Source organism: Stegostoma tigrinum, chromosome 16 (genome assembly GCF_030684315.1).
Source record: "Stegostoma tigrinum isolate sSteTig4 chromosome 16, sSteTig4.hap1, whole genome shotgun sequence".
Classification (NCBI taxonomy): domain Eukaryota; kingdom Metazoa; phylum Chordata; class Chondrichthyes; order Orectolobiformes; family Stegostomatidae; genus Stegostoma; species Stegostoma tigrinum.
In genome coordinates, this window is record NC_081369.1 from 5364102 (window position 1) to 5389666 (window position 25565).

General features: G+C 42.0%; 1 protein-coding gene across 5 annotated transcripts in view; it reads left to right on the forward strand.

Annotated features, from left to right (window-relative positions):
• LOC125459658 (L-fucose kinase) overlaps positions 1 to 25565 on the forward strand; it is a 335292-nt gene that overhangs the window by 123956 nt on the left and 185771 nt on the right. For all 5 annotated transcript variants that reach the window (XM_048546285.2, XM_048546284.2, XM_048546286.2 and 2 more), the window contains one exon: positions 19871 to 20022. In XM_048546285.2, the coding sequence (XP_048402242.1) occupies positions 19871 to 20022 (152 nt within the window). The remainder of the gene's footprint in view (positions 1 to 19870; positions 20023 to 25565) is intronic.

Sequence of the window (25565 nt, forward strand, 5' to 3'; positions counted from 1 at the left end):
CATCTATCTATTTCACATGCTTTTATCACTTTCCTTGTATGAACTTTACATGCTGGTACATTTTAACTGTTAGACTCTGTTCTTTCCCATCCCGCTCTCCTTTATCCACATTGCTGTACGTTTAATGTTTCAGGTCCATGATCCTTTGGAAGAAGTGTCTGTTCTGAAGAGTGATGGCTGGACCTGAAACTTTAACTCATTTTTTCCCTCCTCAAGTGTGCCAGAGTTTTTCCAGCAATTTCTGTTTTTGTTTCTGATTTCCAACGTCCACAGTTTTTGTTTTGCTGTACTGTTCTGTTCTGTGGACCATTCTCTTTGAATTTCTAATTTTCCCTTTATCCAAATGCTCTGCCTTCCGCTCCTTGCCTGTCTCTAGGCACAAGGATAATGGGAACTGCAGATGCTGGAGATTCCAAGATAATAAAATGTGAGGCTGGATGAACACAGCAGGCCAAGCAGCATCTCGATGCTGCTTGGCCTGCTGTGTTCATCCAGCCTCACATTTTATTATCTAGGCACAAGGAGGCAGTTTTAATACCCAGTATGGAAGGCAACCTGTGAAATGCTCAACCTCAGCCTCTGAGAAGGTGGCTCTTAGCTGTCTAGAGGCCACATAGTCTGCACATCCTGTTCCGCAATTAAATCCATTCAAATCAATTCAAATTTTTAATTCAGAAATTAAAATCTCACCATCTTGCTTCACTGAAAGGTTACTCAAATGTATCGGCATTCTATACAATACATCAGAAATCGAGGTGGTGAAAGATCCCACATGTACGCATCTTAATGAACATTTATTTTCAGACACATTAATTACATCCCTTTACTAACTCAACAATTATAGTTTTAAGTCTGACATAACACTGTGTAGAGCAGAATGAACACGACAGGCCAAGCAGCATCAGAGGAGCAGGAAAGCTGACGTTTCGGGTCGAGACCCTTCTTCATTTTCTGAAGAAGGGTCTCAACCCGAAATGCCAGCTTTCCTGCTCCTCTGATGCTACTTGGCCTGCTGTGTTCATCCAGCTCTACACAGTGTTATCCCAAGTTCTCCAGCATCAGAAGTTCCTACTAACTCTGCATAGTTTTAAGTCTATTCCTATTTAAGGGACGCAGTTGAATTCCCAGTTAATGCTCGTTCTCTACATATAATTACATGTAATTACAGTTGATAACACGCAAGCGAGCTTCTGCTTGATATTGTCTGTTTCTCATACTTGTGGCATCCAGAAAATTCCCAGAAATTGTGCTTTTCTTCACCATCCAGGTAGATTATGGCTGATCAGTCCCTTAACTCCATTTCACACTTTGGTTCCATATTCCTCAGTTGCATTGCTGAACAAAAAAGTTGTTTGATGGAATAAAAACCAAAAGACCTGCAGATGCTGTAAGTTAGGAACAAAAACAGAAGTTGCTGGAAAAACGCAGCAGGTCTGGCAGCATCTGTGAAGAAAAGTCAGAGTTAATGTTTCAGGTCCAGTGACCCTTCTTTGGAACTGGTTTAATAGAATAGTTGGTTTTCTCCTGTCTTGCTTGTGTGTTTGCACATCCAAATCAGGAGAGTTAAAATTGAAAAAGAGAAACAAAGAGTTAAATCTCCTGATTTTGTGGCCATTCTTGAATTATCCATTAAAGCTGGGCAGTTCAATTACTGCTTTATGGCATTTTGTAGAGTTTATTTTCCTATATTTGCACAACTGTGCTAACAGCAGAAAAGTGTGGGTATATATGTATCACCAAGGATCCGAGCAATCCGCAAGGATACAAGATCTTGCATTCTTGATCCAGTGGGGCCAGCATTGCTCAAAACTTTGGAATGCTGCACTTGTCTCTCTCCTGTACATTTCTCATGTTCTATGTTGACAAGAAATCCTCCCAAAGTGTGGTTATTAACCTCAATAACGGATCAACTTAAAAATTGCTGATTGTGAGCGTGTGCTGAAAGTCCAATAAGAATACATAGAAAAGTTTGTTTTTCTTTTAAATTGCTGTTCTTCTTTGCTTGATGCGTGTTGCCCTTACTTATTGTATGGGCGCATGATTTTTGGTTGGTGTAGAAAATAGCTATAGCTGCTTGATTTATGACCCATATAGAACAATGTTGAAATACCAACCAGCTGCTGTCAGTGGTCTAGAAACAAGGCTTTTCCCTGGTTCAGGCTTGCGAGTACCTAATTAAATAGCTGAGATGCTGTTCTGTCTGCACTTCTGTGAAATGCTTCATGGAATTTTGGGGTGTTTAAGCGTTAAGAGATGGATTTGTGTAATTGGATATGAATGCAGATTGCTGTTAAGCTATGGGCTGCATAGCTTTTTTGAGTAGCTTTACTGGTTTTGTTTCTTTTAATTGGGCAATGCTATTAAAAGTGTCCAGTTGCTTCCTGTACAACAGTGAGAGAAAATCAGAGCCAAATCTGCTGTCAAGCTTCTCATTCACACTTTGTGATGGCTGGCTGCAGAGCGGCAGGAGCCTAGCAGTTAAGGTTCCCAGCATCCCTCAATCACTGGTTGAAATCTGCAGTTTCATTTGAGTGTTTATTCCAGTGACTGGTTTTCAGGAAGAAGTCTGACCTGAATTGGCAGACTGAAATGTCGTCCCTTTTAGAGGGTGAAACAATCTTCTGTTACTAATATGAAATGAGCTAGCAAATTAAAATCATTAACTTATTCATGTTTTGTCAGGACTGTGTATTAATGAATGTAGTCTCATCATCAGCAGAGAAAGACTATGAGATCACAACATATTATTAGTTTTCAAATTCCCTTCATTGTGTTGTGACATTGTTCCCATTATTTCTACAGGATTTTTTGTTCCCTTTTTAATGTTACCTTGTTTCCACTAATAATCTTTGGACAAGCAGCAAGCAGAAACCCAATGTTTTGTCACAAAGGAGAAAGTTTTAGAGAGTGAGTTAACCAGGACCACCCTTCTGCAAGAAGACTACAAGCTTTTACCTTGACCAGATGGTGTGGGGTGAAAAGGTAAATGGATTCAGTTGGGGCATAATGCTCAGAATAGCAGCAAAATTCTGAAATAGCAAGGTTTTCTTTTTTTGTGTAGGAATATCAGGCCTTGAAATGCCATTCTCTGATGGCCTTTATTGATTGAGGAAAATGTTTTGAAGCAAATGGGGAGATTGATACTGAAGTTTTGCAGTGATTGGGCAAAGCCTCAATGTAGGCAATGCTGTAACAAATGTGCTTCATATTTAATATTTCTTAGAGGACTTCAATTTTGAAGGGTGGTGGAAAAATGGATTTATTTATTGTTTTGTGGAAATGCTTGGGATGGTTTCTTTGAAAGAATTACTGGGCATCAGATTTTTTTTCTTTCAGCAAGTCTTCCTAGAATTTTGTATATCCAGTGTTAACTGCTGTAGCAGGGAGCACTGGGACTAGAACGACAGTACATGTCTCCAGCCTTAGTCCTTAACAAAAGACAGAATCTCTAACAGTGCAGCTCTGCCTTGATATCAAATTGAAGGGCATACTACTGTGTGCTGTCATATCTGAAATAAGATTTGAATCCATAACCTTCTGACTTAGAGGCAAAGAGCTAACGTTGAGTCAACACTAACAGAATCAGAGGCACGGATATCTAACACAGATGGCAAAGTCACCTTGGTATTTTCAAAACAGAAGTTTTGTGAATGCAGTTGTCCTAAACAAGGCTTTTAGAGAGTTTTGAGAGTTTTTTTCAGATAATGGAAAGAGACCTAATTATGCTTTGAAGTGTTGTGGATTTATTGTTTTATATTACTGGAAGAAGATCAGTTGTGCTGAATGAATCACGTGATTAAAACTGTTGCTGTGTGTTTTCACTTGCTGCAAAATAAAACTACTTAATAATTCAACTGTGGCGTCATCTTACCAAGTGGTTTTTAAGTTTTACTTCCACTGAAACACAGAGGCCAAAAGCTTGAATATCCAGTTCAAATTGCAAAATATATCATTGTTCCAACCTGGGTTACAGTATAGTGTAATTAAATATTGAACACTCTGCAAGAGATCACCACTGCTGCTCCTGGAAGTTTAGAGTTCTGTCTTCAATACAGTAACAGTGTTATTTCTGTTCTTACACTTGGGCTATCCATACCTTGGGTCTCTGTCCAATGCACTATTTCAAGTGAAATGATAGAGACATGGAAAGGTAGAAAATAGGAGCAAGAGTAGGCCACGCAATGTGATCATGGCTGTTCGTGCTTTCTCCCCATACCCTTTGATCCCTTTAACCCCTAGAACTACATGTAACTCCTTCTTGAAAACACTCAATGTTTAGGTATCAACTACTTCTGGTGGCAAAAAATTTGACAGGCTCACCTCTTTGGATGAAGAAATTTCTTGTCATCTCAGCCCTAAACAGCTTAACCTGTATCCTTAGACCGTGACCCCTGATTCTGGGCTGTCCAGTTATTAGGAATGACCTTCCTGTGCTCACCCTGGCTAGTGTCATGAGAATTTTATAGGTTTCAGTGATAGCTCTCCAAATCCACCCCCCCCCCCCCCCCCCCACACACACAAATCTTCTAAACTCCAGTAAATCTAGTCTAGCTTCAGACATCAGCCTTGCCATCCCAGGAATCAGTCAAGTAAGTATTTTTTTGCACTCCCTCCATAGCCAGAACATCCCTACTCCGATAAGGATACCAAAACTGCATACACACTGCAGTATCGTCTCACCAAGGCCCTGTATGATTACAGCCAAACACCCTTGCTCCATTATTCAAATCCTCTCACTCTGACAGTCACCACACTGTTTGCCTTCTTCACCACATGCTGCATCTACATGCTTTCTTTCAGCAATTGGTATACTACAATACCAAGGTTTGTTGCATCTTCCCCTTTTCCAATCTGTCACCGTTCTGATAATAATCTGCCTTTTTTTGCTACCAAAGTGGATAATGTCTCATTCATGTTCATTATATGTTATCAGCTATGCATTTGCCTACTCACTCAACTTGTCCAAATCACACTGAAGCAGTTCATCAACCTGCCCAGCTTTGAGTGGTCTGCAAACTGGGATAATAGTCTATTTAAATCATTAGTACATATTGTAAATATCTGGGGTCCAAGAATGATCCCTACAGTAACCCTACTGGTGACTGACTGCACTCGGAAAAAGACCCATTTATCCCTACCCTTGTTTCCTGTCTCCCAACCAGTTCTCTGTTTGTGTCAGTACACCATCCCCAATACCATGCGATTTGATTTTAAATATATGCTCTTATGTGAATACTTATCGAAAATCTTCTGAAAATCTAAGTAAACCACATCCACTGGCTTCTGATCACCAACTCTGTCAGTTACATCACAACATGATTTCCCTTTCCTATATCCATGCTGATTCTGTCCACTCCTGTCATGCTTTTCCAAATACCCTGCTAGTAAATCTTAGAATGGACTCTAGCATTTACCCTGCTATTGATATCAGGCTAACTAGCCTATAATTCTTTGTTCTCTCTCTGTATCTTTTTTTAACTAGCGGAGTTACATTAGCTACCCTCAAGTCCCGAGAAACTGTTTCATATTCTGCAACATCTTGAAAGATGATCACCAATGCAAACATTATTTATAGAGCCATTTCCTTAAGTACTGTGGTAGGTAGATTATGTGGAGATCTAGTAGCCATTCATCCCATCAATTTCCTCAAAACTATTTCTTCACTAATACTGATTTTCCTCGGTTCCTCCCTCTCATGAGACCCTGTGATCCTTAACATTACTGAAATGTTTTTTGTGTCTTTCTTTGTGAAGACAGAACTAAAATTTGTATTTAATTGGAATGCCATCTCTTTGTTCTCCATTATGATTTCCCCTGTTTCTGATTGTAAGGAACCTACATCTATCTTCACTGATCTTCTTTTTCTCTTCATGTAACTACAGAAACTTTTACACTCAATTTGTATGCTCCCCACAAGCTGAAACTTGTACTGTATTTTCTCCCTCTTAATCAGATCTTTTATCCTCCTTGCTGAAGTCTAAATTGCCCCCAGTTATTTAGCCTGCTGTTTGTTTTGGCCAATTTGTATGCCTCTTTCTTGAATCTACTATCCTTAATTTTACTTATTAGCTATGGTAGCTAACCTCCGCCTCCTTCTCAGCGCGCATTTCTTCAGGCAGGATTCTCTGCCTCATTCCACTGATCCCTTCAACTGCCTCCAGTACTCACCATTCACTTGGACCCCTTCCCCTGGCCTCTTACCTGCCCTTGATCTCTTTGTTGAAAACTGCCGATGTGACATTGGCCATCTCTGCTCCTCTCATCTACTCTAACCTGCCCCCTTCTGAAAGTGCCGCATTTCGCTCTCTTAGGTCCAACCGTAACTTTGTTATCAAATTGGCTGACTAAGGTGGTGGCTGTTGCAGCCTAGTGCACTGACCTTTACCTTGCAGAGGCTCAATGCCAGCTCTCAAACACTTCTTCCCACCACCCCCCTGGACCATTACCCCACATCCGAAAATCATGCCATTGTTGTCAGGACTACCACTGACTTCATCCTCTAGAGATCTCCCCCTGTCACTGCCTCGAACCTGGTAGTTTCCCAACCCTGAACAGCCTGCTTCTACCTCCTTCCCAAAACCAGACTGCCCTGGTAGGCCCATCGTGTCAGCCTGCTTCTGCCCCACTGAGCTCATATCCTCCTACTTGACCCCATCCTCTTTCCACTTGTCCAGACCCTGTCCACCTACATTTGTGATTCCTCTGCTGTCCACCATATTGAAAATTTCTAGTTCCTTGGCCCTAACTGCCTGCTGTTCACCATGGATGGCCAATCTCTTTACACCTCCATTCCCCAACAAAATGGTCTGAGAGCTTTCAGCTTCTTCCTTGACCAGAAGCCTGAACAATCCCCATTCACCACCACTCTCCTCTACCTGACTGAATTTGTTCTCTCAGTGAACAATTTCTTCTTGAATTCATCTCACTTCTGCCAAGTCAAAGGAGTGGCTATGGGCACCCACATGGGTCCCACTTATGCCAACCTATTTATGGGCTTTGTGGAACAATCCTTGTTCCAGTCTTACACTGTGCCCCCCCCCCCCATAACTTTTTTCTTTGGCACAGCAACAACTGCTTCGGTGCTGCGTGATGCTCCCGCCAGAACCTTGAAAATTTTGTTCATTTTTGCCTCCAATTTGCTTCCCTGTATAACTTTCGTATGGTCCGTTAGCAACACTTTCTTTCCTTTCCTTGACCCCGCCTACATTTCAGGGAATAAACTGTCCACTGCCATCTGCTACAAAGCCACTGACTCCCATAGCTACCTTCACTGCAGTTCTTCCCACTCTATGTACTGCAAGGACTCCATCCCATTCTCCAAGTTCCTTCACCTACGTCGCTTCTATTCAGATGATGCCATCTTCCTAAACAGCACTGCTGACATGGCTTGCTTCTTCCATGATTGTGGTTTCCCACTCACTGTGGTTGACAGGGCTCTCAACCACATCCAACCAATCACCTCTGCTTCCACCCTTGCCCCTTCCCATCACTCATGACAGCATGATTGACTTCCCCTTGTCCTCACTTTTCATCTCACCAGCCTGTACATTCAAAGGATCACTCTCCACCATTTCAGACAATTTCAATAGAATGCCACTATCAAATGCATCCTCCCCTCACTCCCCCATGTGTATTTCTCTTCCTGGATCATTCCCTCCAGGACACGGTAGTCTAGGCTACAACCACGAACACCACCCACCCCCTCCCCCCACACATACGCACAGCATCTTCCCATGTAACTGCAGTCTGCCCCTTTACCTCCTCCCTGCTCACCAACCAAGGGCCTAAACAGTCTTTCCAGGTGAAGCAGCATTTAACCTGTACCTCCTGCAATCTTGTGTATTGTATTCATTGCACCTGATGTGGCCTACTCCAAACTGGAAAAACCAAATGCAGACTGAGTGATTGTTTTGCAGAACACCTCCGGTCTGTGTGCAAGCATAACCCTGCCAAGTCTGGCAGTTAGACACACCATTGTTCTGCCATTCTCATATTTCTCATCACTTAACCTCAAGTACCAACATCTTTTCTCCGCCAGCACCCTACACCCACTACCCCCTCCCCCGAACTATAGCGTAAATGCTGACCCCTCCACATTTCAGACCTGCTATGATCTCCAATGGTTGTTGTTTACAACACAGATTCCAGCATCTGCAGTAATTTGCGCCTACCTATGATAGCTTTCCTGTTTTATTTTGTGCTAGATAAAGGGTGAACAATTTGCCGTTGCCTATCTAATGTCATTCTTTAAGCCACATTCCCCATATTATCATTGCCAGTTGATGCTTCAATTATAGTTTCCTTTATTTTGATTCAGCATCCAAGTCTCAGAATAAACAACATCAATCTTCGTCTTAATGCAGCATTCTGTTACATTATTGCCACTGAAATAACTCAGAACCTATTTGGAAAGGAACATCATTTATTGTTGAACACTAAAATAGAGCCACTACTCGTGATGTGCGAAGGCTAATGTAGATATTTTCTCATCAGCCTGTTCAGAGATGTTGTGACACACCTCAGGAACATAGGTACCATACCTTTGCACCATAAGGCATTGATGTGCTTTTTTTTTGTCATTAGCCAGGAGTACTATCACCCACAACTAATGGCTTTCCTACCATCAAATGACTGTAATTGGGTCTGCTCTATGGATGTTTTCTAATCAATCTGTTTTGGGTCTGCATTTTTAAAAAGTCTCTTATCAACCTATTCAGAGTTGCTATTGCACAGTTCTGGAGGAGGTGGAACTTGAACCTAGGCCACCACGGTCCAGAAGTACGGACACTACACCACTTCTGTTTTAAATATCCAGAAGAGTAATCTCACATAACTTTCCCACGACCAATCGCTGGCTTTTTTGTTTGGTTTTAAATGTACGAACCACCATCAGTAATCACCCTTGCAATCAATCAAATATTTAAGAGCAAAGCCCTTTATGGGTAATGTGAATCATCAAAAGTGAAATGGGGGCAAGGCGAGCCAGAAGGGGCTAAATCAAATGGAGTTGAAGGGAGAAATTAAAGCACTGTAGACCCTGCAGTGCCCATATCTCTCTAAAGGCATCAAGATCATTGACGGAACACTGTGTGCTCCCTCTCCAACGACACCCAGGCACGAACTGAAGTTGAAAGAGACCACCATAGTTCATATATTTTGTTTTACCACTCTTTAAAGGCTCAGGTAATGAGTTAAATATAGGCAGGCTATTGCCTGTTACCAAGGGAACTTGTACTCTGAGCTTCATGAGGACATTAATTAGTGAATTCCCATGGGCCTTGTAGAAGTTATCATAGTCCCAATTGATGCCCAATTTTCTTTTATTCATTCACCGGATGTGGGCTTAACTGGCTAGGCCAACTTTTATTGCCTCTCTCTAATTGCCCACAGGACAGTTAAGTTTCAACCACATGGCTAGGGATCTGGAGTCACATCTAGGCCAGACCAGGTAAGGATTGCAAACATTAGTATGCCAGGTGAGTTCCAACTGTCCACAATGGACTCAAGGTCATAATTAGACTTATAATTTCAGATTGCTATTGAATTCACATTCCACCATCTGCCGTGACAGCATTTGAAACCAGATCCTCAGAACATCACTTGGGCCTCCGGATTAACAGTCTAGTGATAAGACCGTTAGATCATCACCTCCTTTTTTTTCTTACACAATACCCAGTCTAGAGTGGCTTGTCCTGTATTTGGTTCCTCAATATGTTGATCTAGAAAACCATCTCATACACCCTGCAGGAGTTATTCTGAAATGGCATTGTTACTGACTTGGTTTTCCCAATGTAGATTAAAGTTGCTCATAGAACATAGAACAATACAGCGCAGATCAGGCCCTTCGGCCCTCGATGTTGTGCCGACCTGTGAACTAATGTAAGCCCCCCCCCATACTATCCCATCATTATCCATATGCTTATCCACGGACAGTTTAAATGCCCCTAATGTGGCTGAGTTAACTACATTGGCAGGCAGGGCATTCCACGCCCTTACCACTCTCTGAGTAGAGAACCTGCCTCTGACATCTGTCTTAAATCTATCTCCCCTCAATTTGTAGCTATGCCTCCTTGTACAAGCTGAAGTCGTCATCCTCGGAAAACGACTCTCACTGTCCACCCTATCTAATCATCTGATCATCCATCTGTATTACTTGCATCTCTAATTACCATTTCCATGACAGCTTGAGGGTCCATATTCAAACCCCACTCTTGTTTCCTCTCCCTTGATGCTTCAAAGTTCTACCCATTACAGATTCCACTTCAGGAGCTAATAATCCTTTCTCACTGTTGTGTTAATGTCCCCTTTAACCATCAGGGTACCCCATCTTCTTTTCCTCTTCATCTGCCCTTCCTAAAACTGAATATCCCTGGATATTCAGTTCCCATCTGTGGCCACCCTGCAGCCACATCTCCGTTATCCTTACTGTATCATATCCATTCATATCTATTTGCATGACCAGTTCATCAACTTTATTGCAAATGCTCCACGCATTAAAATACAAGCCTTAGTTTGTCTTTTTAACATTTTTAGTTCCATTCACATTATTCTGCACTGTGGCTTTGTTTGATTATTGCCCTTAAATTACCTGCCTATCACTTTTTTTATTTCTCCATCTTCAATTTTTTCCCTCATTTCCCTGTATTCCGTCTGCCTCTATAGGTTCCCATCGCTCTGTAATTTTAGTTTAAAGTCTTCCCAACTGCACTAGTCAACCCACCTCCTAAGCGGGGTTCCAGTCCTGTCCAGCTTGTACTGGTCCCCCCACCTCAAAAACTGGTCTCAATGCCCCAGGACTATGAAACCTTACTCCTTGTACCATCTCTCCAGCCACAGATCAAACTTAGGTATCCTGCTATATCTGCTCTGATTAGCAAGTGACACTGGTAGTAATCTTGAGATCACTATCATTGAGGTACTACTTGTTAAGTTGCTTCTAACTCCCTGTATTCTATTTTTAGGATGTCTTCCCTTTTATTTACCTATGTTGTTGGTGCAGTGTGTACCGCAACCACTAGCTGGTCACCCTCTGCCTCCAGAATGACCTATAACCACTTCAAGAAATCCCTCGCCCTAGTGTGAATAGGCAACATACCATCCTGGAGTCTCATTTGCAGCCAAAGAAATTCCTCCTATTCCCCTTACAATTGAATCCTTTAATGCCCTATCCAATATATACAGCAGAGCAAACTGTAGAGGGTGCAATGAATTTGGTTGTTGCTACTTTCCTCTGAGGGGCCAGCATATCCTCCAGAAACATCCAAAGTGGTTCCGCCACTCCGCCACTATGCCTACTTCTTTAACCGTGAGCCTAACTCTCCCTCGACTGACCCCTTCTCCCACCTCCAATGCACCCCCTCTTCCAGACACCATCCCAAGGCCTCCTACCGTCTCTTGACCTCTTCATCTCCAACTGCCATCATGACATCGATCGCCACAACCTCTCCACCCCTCTCAACTACTCCAACCTCTTCCCCCTCAGAACGTGCAGCCCTCCACTCCCTTGGCTCCAATCCCAACCTCACAATAAAGCCCACAGACAAGGGTGGCGCAGTGGTAGTATGGTGCACTGACCTCTACATCACCGAGGCCAGACGCCAACTCTCTGACACCACTACCACCCTTGATCATGACCCCACCCCGAACACCAAACCATCCACAACCTCATTACTTCAGATGACCTCCCACCCACAGCCTCCAACCTCATCAATCCCCAACCCCGCACCGCCCGCTTCTATCTCTTTCCCACAATCCACAAACCTGACTGCCCTAGTCGACCCATTGTCTCCACCTATTCCAACTCCATTTTCTCCCCTTTGGCCCAGGAATTCCCTACGTACGTCCGTGACACCACCCGTGCCCTCCAACTCCTCCAGCACTTCCAATTCCCTGGTCCCCAACACCTCATCTTTACCATGGACATCCAGTCCCTATACACCTGGATTCCCCATGCAGATGGCCTAAAGGCCCTCCGCTTCTTCGTGTCCCGCAGGCCTGACCAGTCCCCCTCCACTGACACCCTTATCCACTTAGCCGAACTCGTCCTCACCCTCAGCAACTTCTCTTTTAATTCCTCCCACTTCCTACAGACAAAGGGGGTGGCCATGGGTACCCACATGGGCTCAAGCTATGCCTGCCGCTTTGGAGGTTACGTGGAACAAATCCCTCTTCTGTACCTACACTGGCCCTAAACCCCACCTCTTGCTCTGTACATTGATGACTGTATCAGCGTCGCCTTGTGCTCCCACGAGGAGCTCGAACAGTTCATCCACTTCACCAACACATCCCACCCCAACCTTAAGTTCACCTGGACCATCTCTAATACCTCTCTCTCCTTCCTGGACCTCTCTGTCTCCATCACTGGCAACCACCTCAAAACCGATATCCATTTCAAGCCCACCAACTCCCACAGCTTACTAGAATATACCTCCTCCCATCCACCTTCCTGCAAAAATGCCATCCCCTATTCCCAATTCCGTCACCTCCGCCACATCTGCTCCCAGGATGAGGCATTCCACTCCCGTACATCACAGATGTCTTCGTTTTTCAAGGACCGCAAATTCCCCCCCTCAGTATCGAGAACGCCCTCGACCATGTCTCCTGCATTTCCCGCAACTCATCCCTCACACCCCCTCCCTGCCATAACAGCCAAAAACAGAATCCCCCTCGTCCTCACGTACCACCCCACCAACCTCCGGATCCAACGCATCATCCTCCGACACTTCTGCCATCTGAAACCCGACCCCACCACCAAAGACTTTTTTCCATCCCCACCCTTACCTGCCTTCCAGTGGGACCACTCCACACTGCCCTCCAGCCCCACCACACCCAGCGCTTGCCCCTGCAACCACAGGAAGTGCTACACCTGCCCTTACAGCTCCTGTCTCATCCCCATCCCAGGCCCCAAGAAGATTTTCCACATCAAGCAAATGTTCACCTGCACATCTGCTAATGGGGTATGCTGCATCCGCTGTTCCCATTGTAGCCTCCTCTACATCGCAGAAACCAAGCAGAGGCTTGGGGACCGCTTTGCAGAGCACCCACGCTCGGTTTGCACTAAACAACTGCACCTCCCAGTCGTGAACCATTTCAACTCCCCCTCCCATTCCTCAGACAACATGTCCATCCTGGGCCTCCTGCAGTGCCACAACAATGCTACCTGAAGGTTGCAGGAACAGCAACTCGTATTCCACTTGGGAACCCTGCAGCCCAATGGTATCAATGAGGACTTCACAAGCTTCAAAATCTCCCCTCCCCCCACTGCATCCCAAAACCAGCCCAGCCTGTTTCCGCCTCCCTAACCTGTCCTTCCTCCCACCTCAAGCCCCACCCCCATCTCCTACGTACTAACCTCATCCCATCCCCCGACCTCTCCATCCTCCCTGGACTGACCTATCTCCTCCCTACCTCCCCACCTACAGCCACCTTTACTGGCTCCATCCCCACCTCTTTGACCGATCTGTCTCCTCTCCACCTACCTTCTTCTCTATCCATCTTCTATCTGCCTCCCCCCTCTCCCTACTTATTTCAGAACGCCCTTCCCCTCCCCCATTTCTGATGAAGGGTCTAGGCCCAAAACGTCAGCTTTCCTGCTGCTCAGATGCTGCTTGACCTGCTGTGTTGATCCAGCTCTACACCTTGTTAGCTCCAAAGTGGTATATCTGTTTTTCAACCATGGGAGACTTCTGCACTGCCTGCCTACGTAGCCCTTTTTCCTACCTGGTATTTGACCATTCCCTTTCTGTCCATGGAGTCTTAGCCTGTGGAGTGACCACCTCCCTCTGATGTTTTCATCTTTGTGAACACCGTACAGGGTACCCAGCTGCAACTGCAGCTTCAGCTCTGAAACAGCCTTCCAGGAACTGGAACCGGAGACACTTCGTGCACACGTTCTAGTTCTGGGCAGTGGAACTATGCCTGACTTCCCACATCAAGCAGGAGGAGCAACCCTCTCTCCTACCATGTTTCACACCTTTAAATTGAACCTTTAGATTTCCCTTGAAATCAAATACTATTAATCACTCTAGGGCGCTTCTTCTCTGGACATCTGATTATTTATCCTACAAATGAGAAACCAAAACTAAAGAAAAACCAAAAGAACTGTGGGTGCTGTAAATCAGGAACAAAAACAGAAGTTGCTGGAAAAGCTCAGCTGGTCTGGCAGCATCTGTGAAGAGAAAATAAGAGTTAACGCTTTGGGTCTAATGATCCTTGCTCAGAACTGAAGGTAGCTGGGGAAATGTCGGTTTTCTGCACATAAACCAATGTTTTCACAGATGCTGCCAGACCTCCTGAGTTTTTCCAGCAACTTCTGTTTTTGTAACCCAAAATAAAGACTTTGCAAACTATAAGCAATAAAATAGTGTGCTCATCCAACTTAATCGTATGATCCCACATCACTTTTTGACACTCGTCCCAGGCTGCTTCACTGCGGTGTTAACTCTAGGAGGCTCTCCCCTGATTGTTTTTCTATGATGCTGCTGCAGAACATTCTTCCCTGAAAATCTGATTGCAGAAACAGACTGTCATTATTCATGCTTCATAATAAACTGAAGGATGGCTTAGAGAATACTGTGTACTTTGAAATTCATGAGTTGTTTTTGATTTATTTTGAATTGCTAATATATTATCCTGTACAGTAATAGCTTACACAATTATTCTAGAGGTTTTGAGCTCTCACTTTGAACAGGATAAGAAAATATCAGTTTCTCCTTAACACGTGCTATGTCACAGCCTGTCTGCATTAAACATGAGCATTGTTGGTGTGGCTGCGAGATCTGTGAGAAGGGAAGTCACAGAAAGGTTTAGAGTATTTTGATTTGCAAATTGCTGATGGTGGGTGATGTGAGTGATAGAAGACTGATGTGCCAAGACATAGGGACATATTCCGTCAATCACATCTGACAGCCATATGAAAATGCAGCATGGAAAGGCATAAAATGTTTAAAAGAGTTTTTCTTTCATGGAGAAATGCTAATGTTCCAAAAAGTATTTGTTTCCAAATCTTTCTTTGCAGATTGACAGTCATTACAAAAGCTCTGTCAGATCACATCACATGAATTGAAAACTGAAGGCTTGTTAGGCAAAAAGGGTTGGCATTTGTATAGTACTTTGCACAATCTAAGGACACCATAAGGTACTTTAGGGCCAATGAAGTACTTCTGAAGTTCTGTTACCGTGGTAATATGGGAACTTTGGCAGTTAATTGCATGCAGAGATCTCCCATAACAGCACTGTGGTAGAGACTAAATTATCTGTTTTAGCAATGTCAATGTTTATTGACAAATACACCAGGCAGAATTCCACTGGCCTTTTCAAAATAATGCCATGGGTTCTTTTATTGTCACTGCAGAAGGCATATATATGGCCTCAGTTTATCTTCCTAAATGAAAGAAGGCATCTCCAACAAGGTAGCACTTCTTTAGGTCACCTACCTACTGTACAATTGATTTAGATTCTAGAAGCCCACAGTCCCTGAATCTGGTTCCTAACACATGGGATTTCAAATTCTTTTGCTATAGACCAGTAATAAATTTGTGTACTAGTTTCTCTGCTCCTGTGTCATGAGGCTACAGAGAACTTGTGGATCAGAATTAATGTGAAAGCAGTTTCAAGAATGATATGCAAAGATCTGCCAAGATAGAATTATCATAAACTCAAATACTGTCATGGACTGAGATCTGTGCAAAAGCCAGAATGTTTTCACAGAAAAGAAAATTTGCAATTCACAATTCCAAACCATAACCTGCTAAGTTGTTCCTAGAGTAACAAAGTTTACTGCAATTGCTGTCATAAAATAAATTATAAACTTGTCTTAACATTTTACAATAAAGATGAATGAGAAAGATGGTAAAGTTATATGTATCATATTAAATGCCCCATTGTATCTCTGTAAGTTTGACCCTATAAACACTTTGTGGCTACATCTCCTCTTGAGGTTCCTGATGTACAAACTGTGTTCTAGATTTAGGTCTTCAGGTTCGACTTTTCTCTCAGCTGGCCTTAATACATGAAGCAAAATCCCTCAGTCTGCTCTGTCAAAGATAGCCAAAGGCCTTGGGCCTGTGGACTGAAAAGATAACAAAATACAGCAGTGTCCTTTCAGATTTCATAACTTTTTTATACAACAATAGGTAAGAAGAAGCCTATGTATTTTCACCCTTCAGGGTGTAACTATCAGTCTCTTATGATACTGGAGGATCTGAGTTTGTTCTGTGGCAGGGGCAAAACCCTCCACCTGTGGTCACAAGTTTCTTTTCGGCCTTAGCTCAGAAAAGTGAGGTGGGAAGTGTTGGGCATGGTGAGCTAATGTTCATTACATTGCCCAAAGACTAGTTTATTTGTAGCTTCTCCAGAAGCAAGTGGTCCACAATACACAGACCCAGCCCCAGAAAACTTTGAAAAATCCCTGAGCAACAGAAAGAGAAATGAAGACTTAATTTCTTTTTCATCAGTTTCTCAGCTGAGGACGAATTGCAAAGTAGAGAATCCTTTGACACAGCCTGTTCACTTGCCTTGGTGAATGTGGCACAGTGACCCAAATTCCTTACCCCACTCCCCAGGTCCATTCTGATCTAGCTAGATGCAGCTATATTGGCATCAGGGGTTGTTAGAATTTGCTCGAGAGCCTCTGAGGGAATGGTGATTTTTCAAAATCCATCATTAGTCACTGAAGCATACTCAGGTGGAATTAGGAGCATTTATAAAATAGCACAGGAAAAGAAATCTGATTGGATGCACTCAATCAGGAACATTCAGGCAATAATGAAATGACATTCAAATCTCAAAGAACAGGCCAGTAATTTTGTCAAATTACTTGTGATATTGCCTTTGAATGAGGAGATATGGGTTTGAGCCTCAGTGCAGAACGTAATATGCACTGTATTTCAGTTTTATACTCAGTGCTGGAATTGTTGTCGGCAGAATATGTTAACTCCACGTCATATCTGACCGTCTGAATGGGTGCAAAATGGAATTGCCATGACACAGTGCAAGATGTTTTAGTTGGCCTACTTTCTTCCTAGTACCATTCATTCAGAAATGTCAAACTTTGATGAGCTGAGGAATTGTCAACCACATTTTCCTAACAAGGACCGTATTGCACGGATTGAATGTTCTGATGGATTCATTAATTGGAAAGTGCAGATGGACTGACTGTCCAGCCTAGAAAGGCCATGAAATATTTGGCACCCGAGCATTCTGAATTGCTGATCAGGAAACCAAGTCCTTATATTTCCTGGAACCATTTCCAAGAAACCAGCCCTTAAATGCAGATAGGATCCCTTCAATCAATTACATTCTCCCTTTCTTTCATTCTTTCATGGGATGTGAGCATCACTGGCAAGGCCAGCACTTATTTCCTGTCTCCAATTGGCCTTATGGTGGTAGTCAGCCACCTCCCTGAACTGCTGGAGCCTATCTGGTGTAGGCAGACCGATAGTGCTGTCAGGAAGGGAGTTTTGGCAGTGAAAGATCTGTGAAGTATTTCCAAATCAGGATTATGTAAATTGGATGGAAACTTCCATGACACTGTGTTCCCAAGCGCATTCTGCCATTTTTCTAAGATAATATTGTAATTGTCTACATATTAGCTGCATTAACGATAAAAACGTAGAGTTTCATCTTGAGATGAATTCGTGGTTGTTTACTTTCAGTTTGTTTTATTATGCCTTTGTATGTTTGTAAACAAGGTTTAAACACTTGATCTAGCCAAGTGGCTTTTAGAAACAGGAAAGCCCTGAGGTTGTTATGGAGGTTGTGGCTATGTTTTAAAAGAACAGCTAGTGGTCTTTGGTTCTAATATGCCAATATACAGAGGAACGTTGGACTTGATTGCTAAAACATGGCCTACCGTGTTTAACCAAAGAACTCACTTTGTAAATGCAGAGAGAAATGTTGAGTTCTGGAGAATTGATTAGGACCACATAGTTCTGGAAAGAGTAAGGCCCAGCTGTGGAATGGGCTTGAAGAGAATGTCTACTCATATCTGGTGGGTCATGGCTTGTGAAAATTAGCAATGCCTGTGTTGGGAGCAGGAAGTCATATTGGTGTGCTGTGTGACATATTAGTACTGGGGTATGCCACATACCTGTGCTGACTCTAAATCTTTGAAACAAAAGTCATCTTCACAGAGTAGAAAACCAAAAACCTATTTATCTCTACTTTGGAACCCAAATTCCCAAATAATAATAAAATATAAACTTTAATCGCAACACGAGCTGTTTGGTATCTGAGCAGTTATGAGTGGTACTGAAGACAACCATGGATCTTCAATAGCTCTAACATAATGAAAGTGTTTGATGGGATAGGAGTTATGTAATGTGTTATGACAGGAAACAGGTAAAGTGAATAGCATTGATGCATTTTAGGGATGGCTAAATAAATGCATGGGAAGAAAGAAATAGAAGGTTATTGCTGTTAGGGTTAGATGGAGAGGCGTGGAAGGACAGGGGTGTGAAGTATAATCACTGGTATAGACCAGTTGGGCTGAAGGGCGCCTTCTGTGGAGTAAAGTCTCTGTAAATCAAACCACTAATGCATTATTCCTTTTACTAGACTGAATAGAATCAATCTTACACAAAGGTATGGACTGAATCCACAATACTTACCTGACTCACTGAAAAATTCTGACTCTGCCAGTTCAACTCCATCTCCTTTTTCTTGAATTCACAACTGAAACTACTATTATTCAAATTAGATTTTAGATTTTCATTATAGACAATTTTATGCCATTCTTCCTATCTAAGAGAGCAGCAAGTGCTATAGGGTAAACGTTTCAATTGGAAGTAGGTGCTTTCCACAACAGAGCAGCATCCCCCTAAGTACTACACTTAGATTTTGCGTTGAAGTCTCTAGAGAGCAACATCAACCCATTGCCTTCTGAGACACACTCTGCACTGAACCACCTGAATCGTGCATTTCTTATGGTTTGAAATATCAGTTTCCCAGTATATCATGACAGGCGGAAGTATTAAAATATAAACCAACATGGACTCTGCTGCATTTTTATCATAAAATTATATAAACCAAGGTAATTCTTTCTGTGTTTATACTCCTCCTAACCTGTTGGTGCCATTTTTTTAAATAAACCTTCCTGCCAAGTGTCTTAAATATGTTGAAGGGACTGTTATTTTAAAACAGTTTATTTCGAGTGCTAGATTACTTTGTTTTTGTAGAGTATTTTAAGTCAACACACTTGTGAAAGATTTATCCTTGTAATATGAGAATTGTTAGCAAGGCAGTAATTATTGTCCATCCCTAGATTCACTTGAGGAGGTGGTAATCCTTTTTGAATTGTTGCAGTCTCTGCAGTGGAAGTATTTTTACTGTACTACAATGTGAAAACTTCCAGGATTTTGACTCTGTGATGAGGAAGGAATAACAATAAATGTACCAATTCAGTGTTAATGTGAGACTTGAAGCACAAGGTGGAAATCTTTCCAGATAGTTACTACCCTTGTACTACTAAGGTGGTTTGGAATATTCTGCCAAAATAGCCTTACTACAGTGCATCCTGTAAATGATACCGATTGTAGCTATGCTATGCTAGCTGTGGTGGGAATGAATGGTTAAGGTGATATTGGGGTGCTAATTGAGATGACAGCTTTGCCACTGTTGAGCATCTTGTGTGTTGTAGTTGCATTCATCCATGGAAATGGTAAGTATTCTGCCACACTTATAATTTTTGCCTTATAGATGGTTGACAGGCTTTATTGGGTCAGGAGATGGGTAACTCACTGCAGCGTGGCTAGCCTTTCATTAAGGTGAAAACCAATGAATGAAAACCAGCACTTTAATTCCACGTAAAGATTGTCACTGATGGCTTATTGGTATATCATTTTCACTTGAGTCTTGTCCATTTTCTTTCTAGAACTTGAAATCCGCCAACACAAAGGATCCATTGCTCCTGATGTAGTTCTTCTCACCGTGGAGGATCCACAGACTCGTGTTGGTAGTGGTGGTGCCACCCTCAATGCATTGCTGGTAGCTGCAGAACATCTCAGTGCCAAGGCAGGATATACGGTATGTTTGCTTTCTTTAGTTGGTGAACACCAGTTTACACTTTACAGAATCTTACAGGACCATTTATATCAGCTCTTTGAAAGAGCTGTCCAATTGGCCTGACTCCTCTTAAACTTGCGACAGTAGCCTGAAAATGGTTTTTGTAAAGGCATACAACTCCTCCCTTTTGAAAGGTTTTTTTAAATCACGCTTCCATTACACTTTCAGGCCCAGAATTCCGAATCAGGAGAGATAAAAATCAACTCCTCACTTCCCCTTTGATTCTTATGCCAGTAATCTTAAAACTGTGTCTTCCAATTCTGACCCTTCTTCCAGTGAAGATACATGTAATATTGATCATTGTCTGTTAAATTGTCAGCTGACAATTTAACAGACAATTGTTAAGCTATACGAACCAGCTTGAACTTCTGGTCCATTGTAAATTAACTGGTCTTCGTTAGGGTATTAATTGATATCCTGTAGTTGGCCTCAGTACTTTTGGATTAACGGATAATGAAATCACTTGAATTAGTTTAAACATGATTGAACAGTATAGTCTGTATACTAACCTGGAATGTGAACTGTGTAAGACAATTGTGTGAAGATATGGATAAATAAATGTGTAACTTTTGGCTTTGAAATTAGCAACCATAGGAATAGTCAACTGGAAGTTTTTTTACAGTAAAATAGTGCAAAACCTTTCATTCTTGTAATAAATATTTGAGCTATACACCTCTTTCTTGAAGTGCACATCTCCCATGCATGCATGAATAGGTATTTAAACAAAGGAACCTGTCTCCTCTTTTCCCTACAATGTGGGATTTCAAGACTGGGGCACATTTTTACGGTGTGAGGAGAGGGATAATTTTTTTACACAGAGAGTGGGTCGTATGTGGAATGAACTTCCTGAGGAAGTGGTTGATGTGAGTACAATTACAATGTTTAAAAGACATTTGGAGAACTATATGAATAGGGAAGATTTGGAGGGATATGGGCCAGGAGAAGGCAGGTGAGACTAGTTTAAGTCGGGATTATGTTCGGCATGGACTGGTTGGACCAAAGGATCTGTTTCCGTGCTGTGTGATTGTATGGTCCAAGAGGGAATAGAGAGTTAAACTTACCCTTTGGGAATGGGAAGCAAGAAAGTAAGTCTTACATGGATTTTCAAGACCTCAATGTGCCAAAGTGCTTTACAGCTAATAGTTACCATTGTAATGTATGAAACCAAGTAGCCAATTTGTGCATACTAAATCACTACAAATAATAGTGAGAAAATGATAAGGTAGCCTTTTCTAGCAATTTGTTTGAAGAATACATATTGGTCAGGCCACTGGGAAGAGAGGTGAAAACACTGCTACTGCTGGAATTAATCACACAGGGATCCAGCTTCCGATAATAATCCAGTGATCTCAGAGGTAAAGTGTAGTTGGCCAGAGTTGAGAATGCAATTCAGTTCTTTCTGTGCTAACTCAAGAGTATGTCAACTTGTGTACTTCCTTCACACTGTCATGAACACACATTCTATAACTCGGGTAATGTGTAAAACTAAATTAATTAGCTTCTGGAGGCGGAAAGGAATGCATGAGAATTCGCAGTAATGATCTTGCAATATCACTGGTTTTGGGAGTTTGCAGTTGCAGCATCTCATTTATTTATTTCTAAGCAATTGAAGGGAACCTATGAAAATCACACGACTTCACTTGCAACCATTCAAAACAGCCAATGTATTTCAGAACTGTTTTACATTCACTCTCTTCTCTGCAGCGCTTTGCAAAGGTGATCTTTATCTGTCTCTCTCTGTCATATACACACACAAACTTGTAAAATAAGTCAGGCAGTTGTTGATGATATGCAGTATTTTAATTCCTCTAAAAGGCCAGCAATTTAATAATAACATAATCCTATTGGTGATGTAGTTACAAATTAATATTTCAGTACCCAAATTGCTAGCAAGGTCTTAAAATCTCTAATAACTGTTTTTTGCATGAAAAGCATTTTGAAAGGAGCACTGAATGCTGGGTGGACTTAATTACATGATATCTTCTTTTAGGTAATAAATTCCTGTGACTGGGAAATTTAACTCATCAGACCGATCTTCATGTAAAGCATCCAATGATTTTCACCCTGGGGAGGTGGGATGGGATTGGGTCAGGTCTGCAAACTGCAGAAGCAGATTTGAAGCAGTTACAGGGTGGGTGAGTCCTCAGGTAGGCTATAGAGCCCTAGACGTGAACAACATCTAAACAAATCCTTCAATCCAACCTATTCATGCTGACTAGATATTTCAAACTAAAGTAGACTCAATTGCCTGCATTTCCCCTCCTGTTTGTGTGCCTTGTCTAAATATTTTTTAAATGCTGTAACTGTACCTGCACCTACAAATTCTTGCAGATTGTTCCATGCATGAACCACCCTCTGTGCAAAAAAAGTTACCATTCACGTCTCATTTAAATCTTTCTCCCTTTACTTTAACATTATGCCATTTAGTTTTGAACTTCCCTACCCCAGTTGGTGAGAAGAAACTTTGATGCAATTGTTTTAAAAGTCATTACACCATCTTGATATCAACAACTCCCCACCTGCATCCTATGCAGCCCCATGCCCACATACCAACTCATGCTCATCCATTTTCATTCCACTGTATTCTCACAAACCACTTTCTACTTCCACATAGCATGCCCATGGCCAGTCACCCACTGTGGGACAGTTCTCATGGGCCATGTGGAAATGAAAAAAATTTATACTAAAAATTGAGTAAAGCACATAAATAACACAGTAAAAAAAATCTCATTCGTGAAAATCATTGAAAGATTTTAATATCTCCTAATGTAGTCAATGTGTTATATACAAAAAACTCTACACAGTAATCATATCAATAAACAATGCTTTAAAAGCATCTTTAAACTGTTGTTCAGAACGTGTATGCCACATCCTCGGGTGAAGTAAGTATTTTCTGGAGTTTTTGGATCGGAGCCAAATGTTTCTTATGGTCTTGGCAGCAGTTGTCAATAATGTACTCTTGAAACTACAGGATAGATTTGTCTCTAGGCTGCATTAGATGGCCTGTCACTCAAAGAGGTCCATCAGATGGTGCTTTATTAACTCTGACAGACACAGTTTTTTTTCATGTTTAAATTACTAAGGATTTAAATAACGTGCGATCATGATGCTTTAAACAGACCATCTGTATGCCCTGCAAGGACATTTACGTGTACTTCATAAATCTCTGACCACTGCACTGTGAGTTAAGAATATTGGAGCTGTGAACATTTGTTCGTGACTTCAGTTTAAATTTTGGATGGACCTGTGGGATTCACACCCACACTCTTACCCCTGCTGACAAATAAACATGGATTTGTCAGAAGAAGAGGAGTGGGACTTTGCACCCAGATTTCACCTGCCATTTTCAACTTCATGAAAATCTGACCCTATATCCAAGTTGTTTTAAATATCTATTTAACTTCCTTCTATTTTTAATAGATATTTTAGATATTATACTGACGGATGTTGCAGTGAGCCTCAGCACGAGGACTTGGATATGAAAACGTTGAGCTACAAACCCTGTTTATGACTAATGGATGAGGGACTACAAATGTCAGTAGATAAACCAGTCAGATTACGTCTTGCTGGTTGATATTTTTCTAGTCTGCTTTTAAGTTACAGCAGCATTCTTCTTTTTGTGGAAACGTAAGCTGAGTGATCCAGAGCATGGTTGAAATGTTCAATGTGTGGCCGTGAGAGAGAGGAACAGGCGTGACTAGGTATAATCTTGATTGTGGTGTGGGCTTTTTGGCTGAACAGCCCAGTGATGCTTCTTTTCACCCCTACCGAGTTTACACAGACAAATCCATTAAAAATGTATACACAAAATCATAGAATTCCTGGTGTGGAAACAAGCCATTCAACAGGCCTGTTGAGTCCATATCAGTCCTCCAAAGGCCACCCAGACCACCACCACCACCAGCCCCTACCCCACTCGCATCTCTCTAATCCTCTATCTTCCACAGCTAATCCACCTAGCCTGCACATCCCTGGGCACTATGGGCCATTTACCATGGCCAATCCATCTAACCTGCACATGAGAGGAAACCAGAGCACCCACAGGAAACCCATGCAGACACGGAAGGAGTGTGCAGTCTCCACACAGACGGTCGCCCGAGGCTGGAATTGAACCTGAGTCCCTGGCACTGTGAGGCAGCAGTGCTGTCCCCACTTCCTATTGTTATACTTTTAATAAGCCTGTGAGCATTCCCTGAGCACAAATTCTTTTCAAAATATGGTTAATCTTCATGTGCTGCTGTCCTGTGATCTTGTTCGTGGGGATTTTTCTAAATATAAGCAAGGCTGGAGACCGGATCAGTGGATCAGGACATGTCAGTCTAACTCCGTCTTCATTTATTCAGTCCCTACTTTTATATAAAAGTATTTTACTTACATTTCAGAAGTGGGGCTATTTAAGACTAAATCATTTAGAAACCTTATTAATAACACTGAAAATATCTTTGGATCTATTGACAGTGTTCACTCCACTAGTAATTGGTTTGAAATGAAGAGCTATTGCAACAAGAACCTATGGCCTTTTTTTTCATGCCAGAACTGTAACAGGAAAGATAACTGACTCCAGCCTTTACAGAGAAAATCATTTAAGCAACCTTAGTACAATTTAATTGCTTCAAGTAATTAATGTTGAATTTCCAGTACAGATAAATGTGTGGCTGCTTTAGCTATTTGTTATCAGTATGAGTTTGAAGTAAAGTTTGCTCTTGCTTCAGTTGAATGGGATCTCTATTTCCTCTTGTCTGTATAGGTTTACAGTTATAGTTATACTGTTATAGGTCAGTTAAAGGATGGTTGATGGCCGATAAATATTTCCTCTTTTACTTCCATTATTCTTTTTCCTGACCTTTGTCACCTTCAGTTCCATTGGCATCATGTAGTTTTGTTTTCATATCTTTATATTACAATATAATGACACCCAATTTTTGATCAAGTACTTTCTTCTACGTTCTCTGTGTTGTGTATGTTCCAGGATGCAGATTATGGCCATCTCTCCCAATACTAACAGCAAGAACTTGTATTTTGTAGCACCTTAAAAATCATTCACAGGTGCTTCCTCAGGGTGACTTTGGCTTGATGAATCATGCTGGTCAAGGGCTAAGACTCAATTAGAATTTTCCTGTCTAAAACTGGCAAATGTTGCTAAATTTGAGATTATCATGTATGAAGCTTGTGACTTTTTTGTTGCAGTTAAGTGCCCTGAGACACTTGTCACTGAAGCTCACAAACCAATTACCCCAGTTATAGTCTCTACCACCCTCATCTGTTGGGCAGAAGATACAAAAGTTTGAAAACATATATCAACAGATTCAAGAACAGCTTCTTCCCCACTGCTATCAGACTTTTGGACAGTTCACTGGTATATTAATGTTGATCTTTCTCTTGCTGGAACACTATATTCTGTATTCTGTTCTGTTACCCTGATGTAGAACATAGAACAGTACAGCACAGAACAGGCCCTTCAGCCCACAATGTTGTGCCGACCATTGATCCTCATGTATGCACCC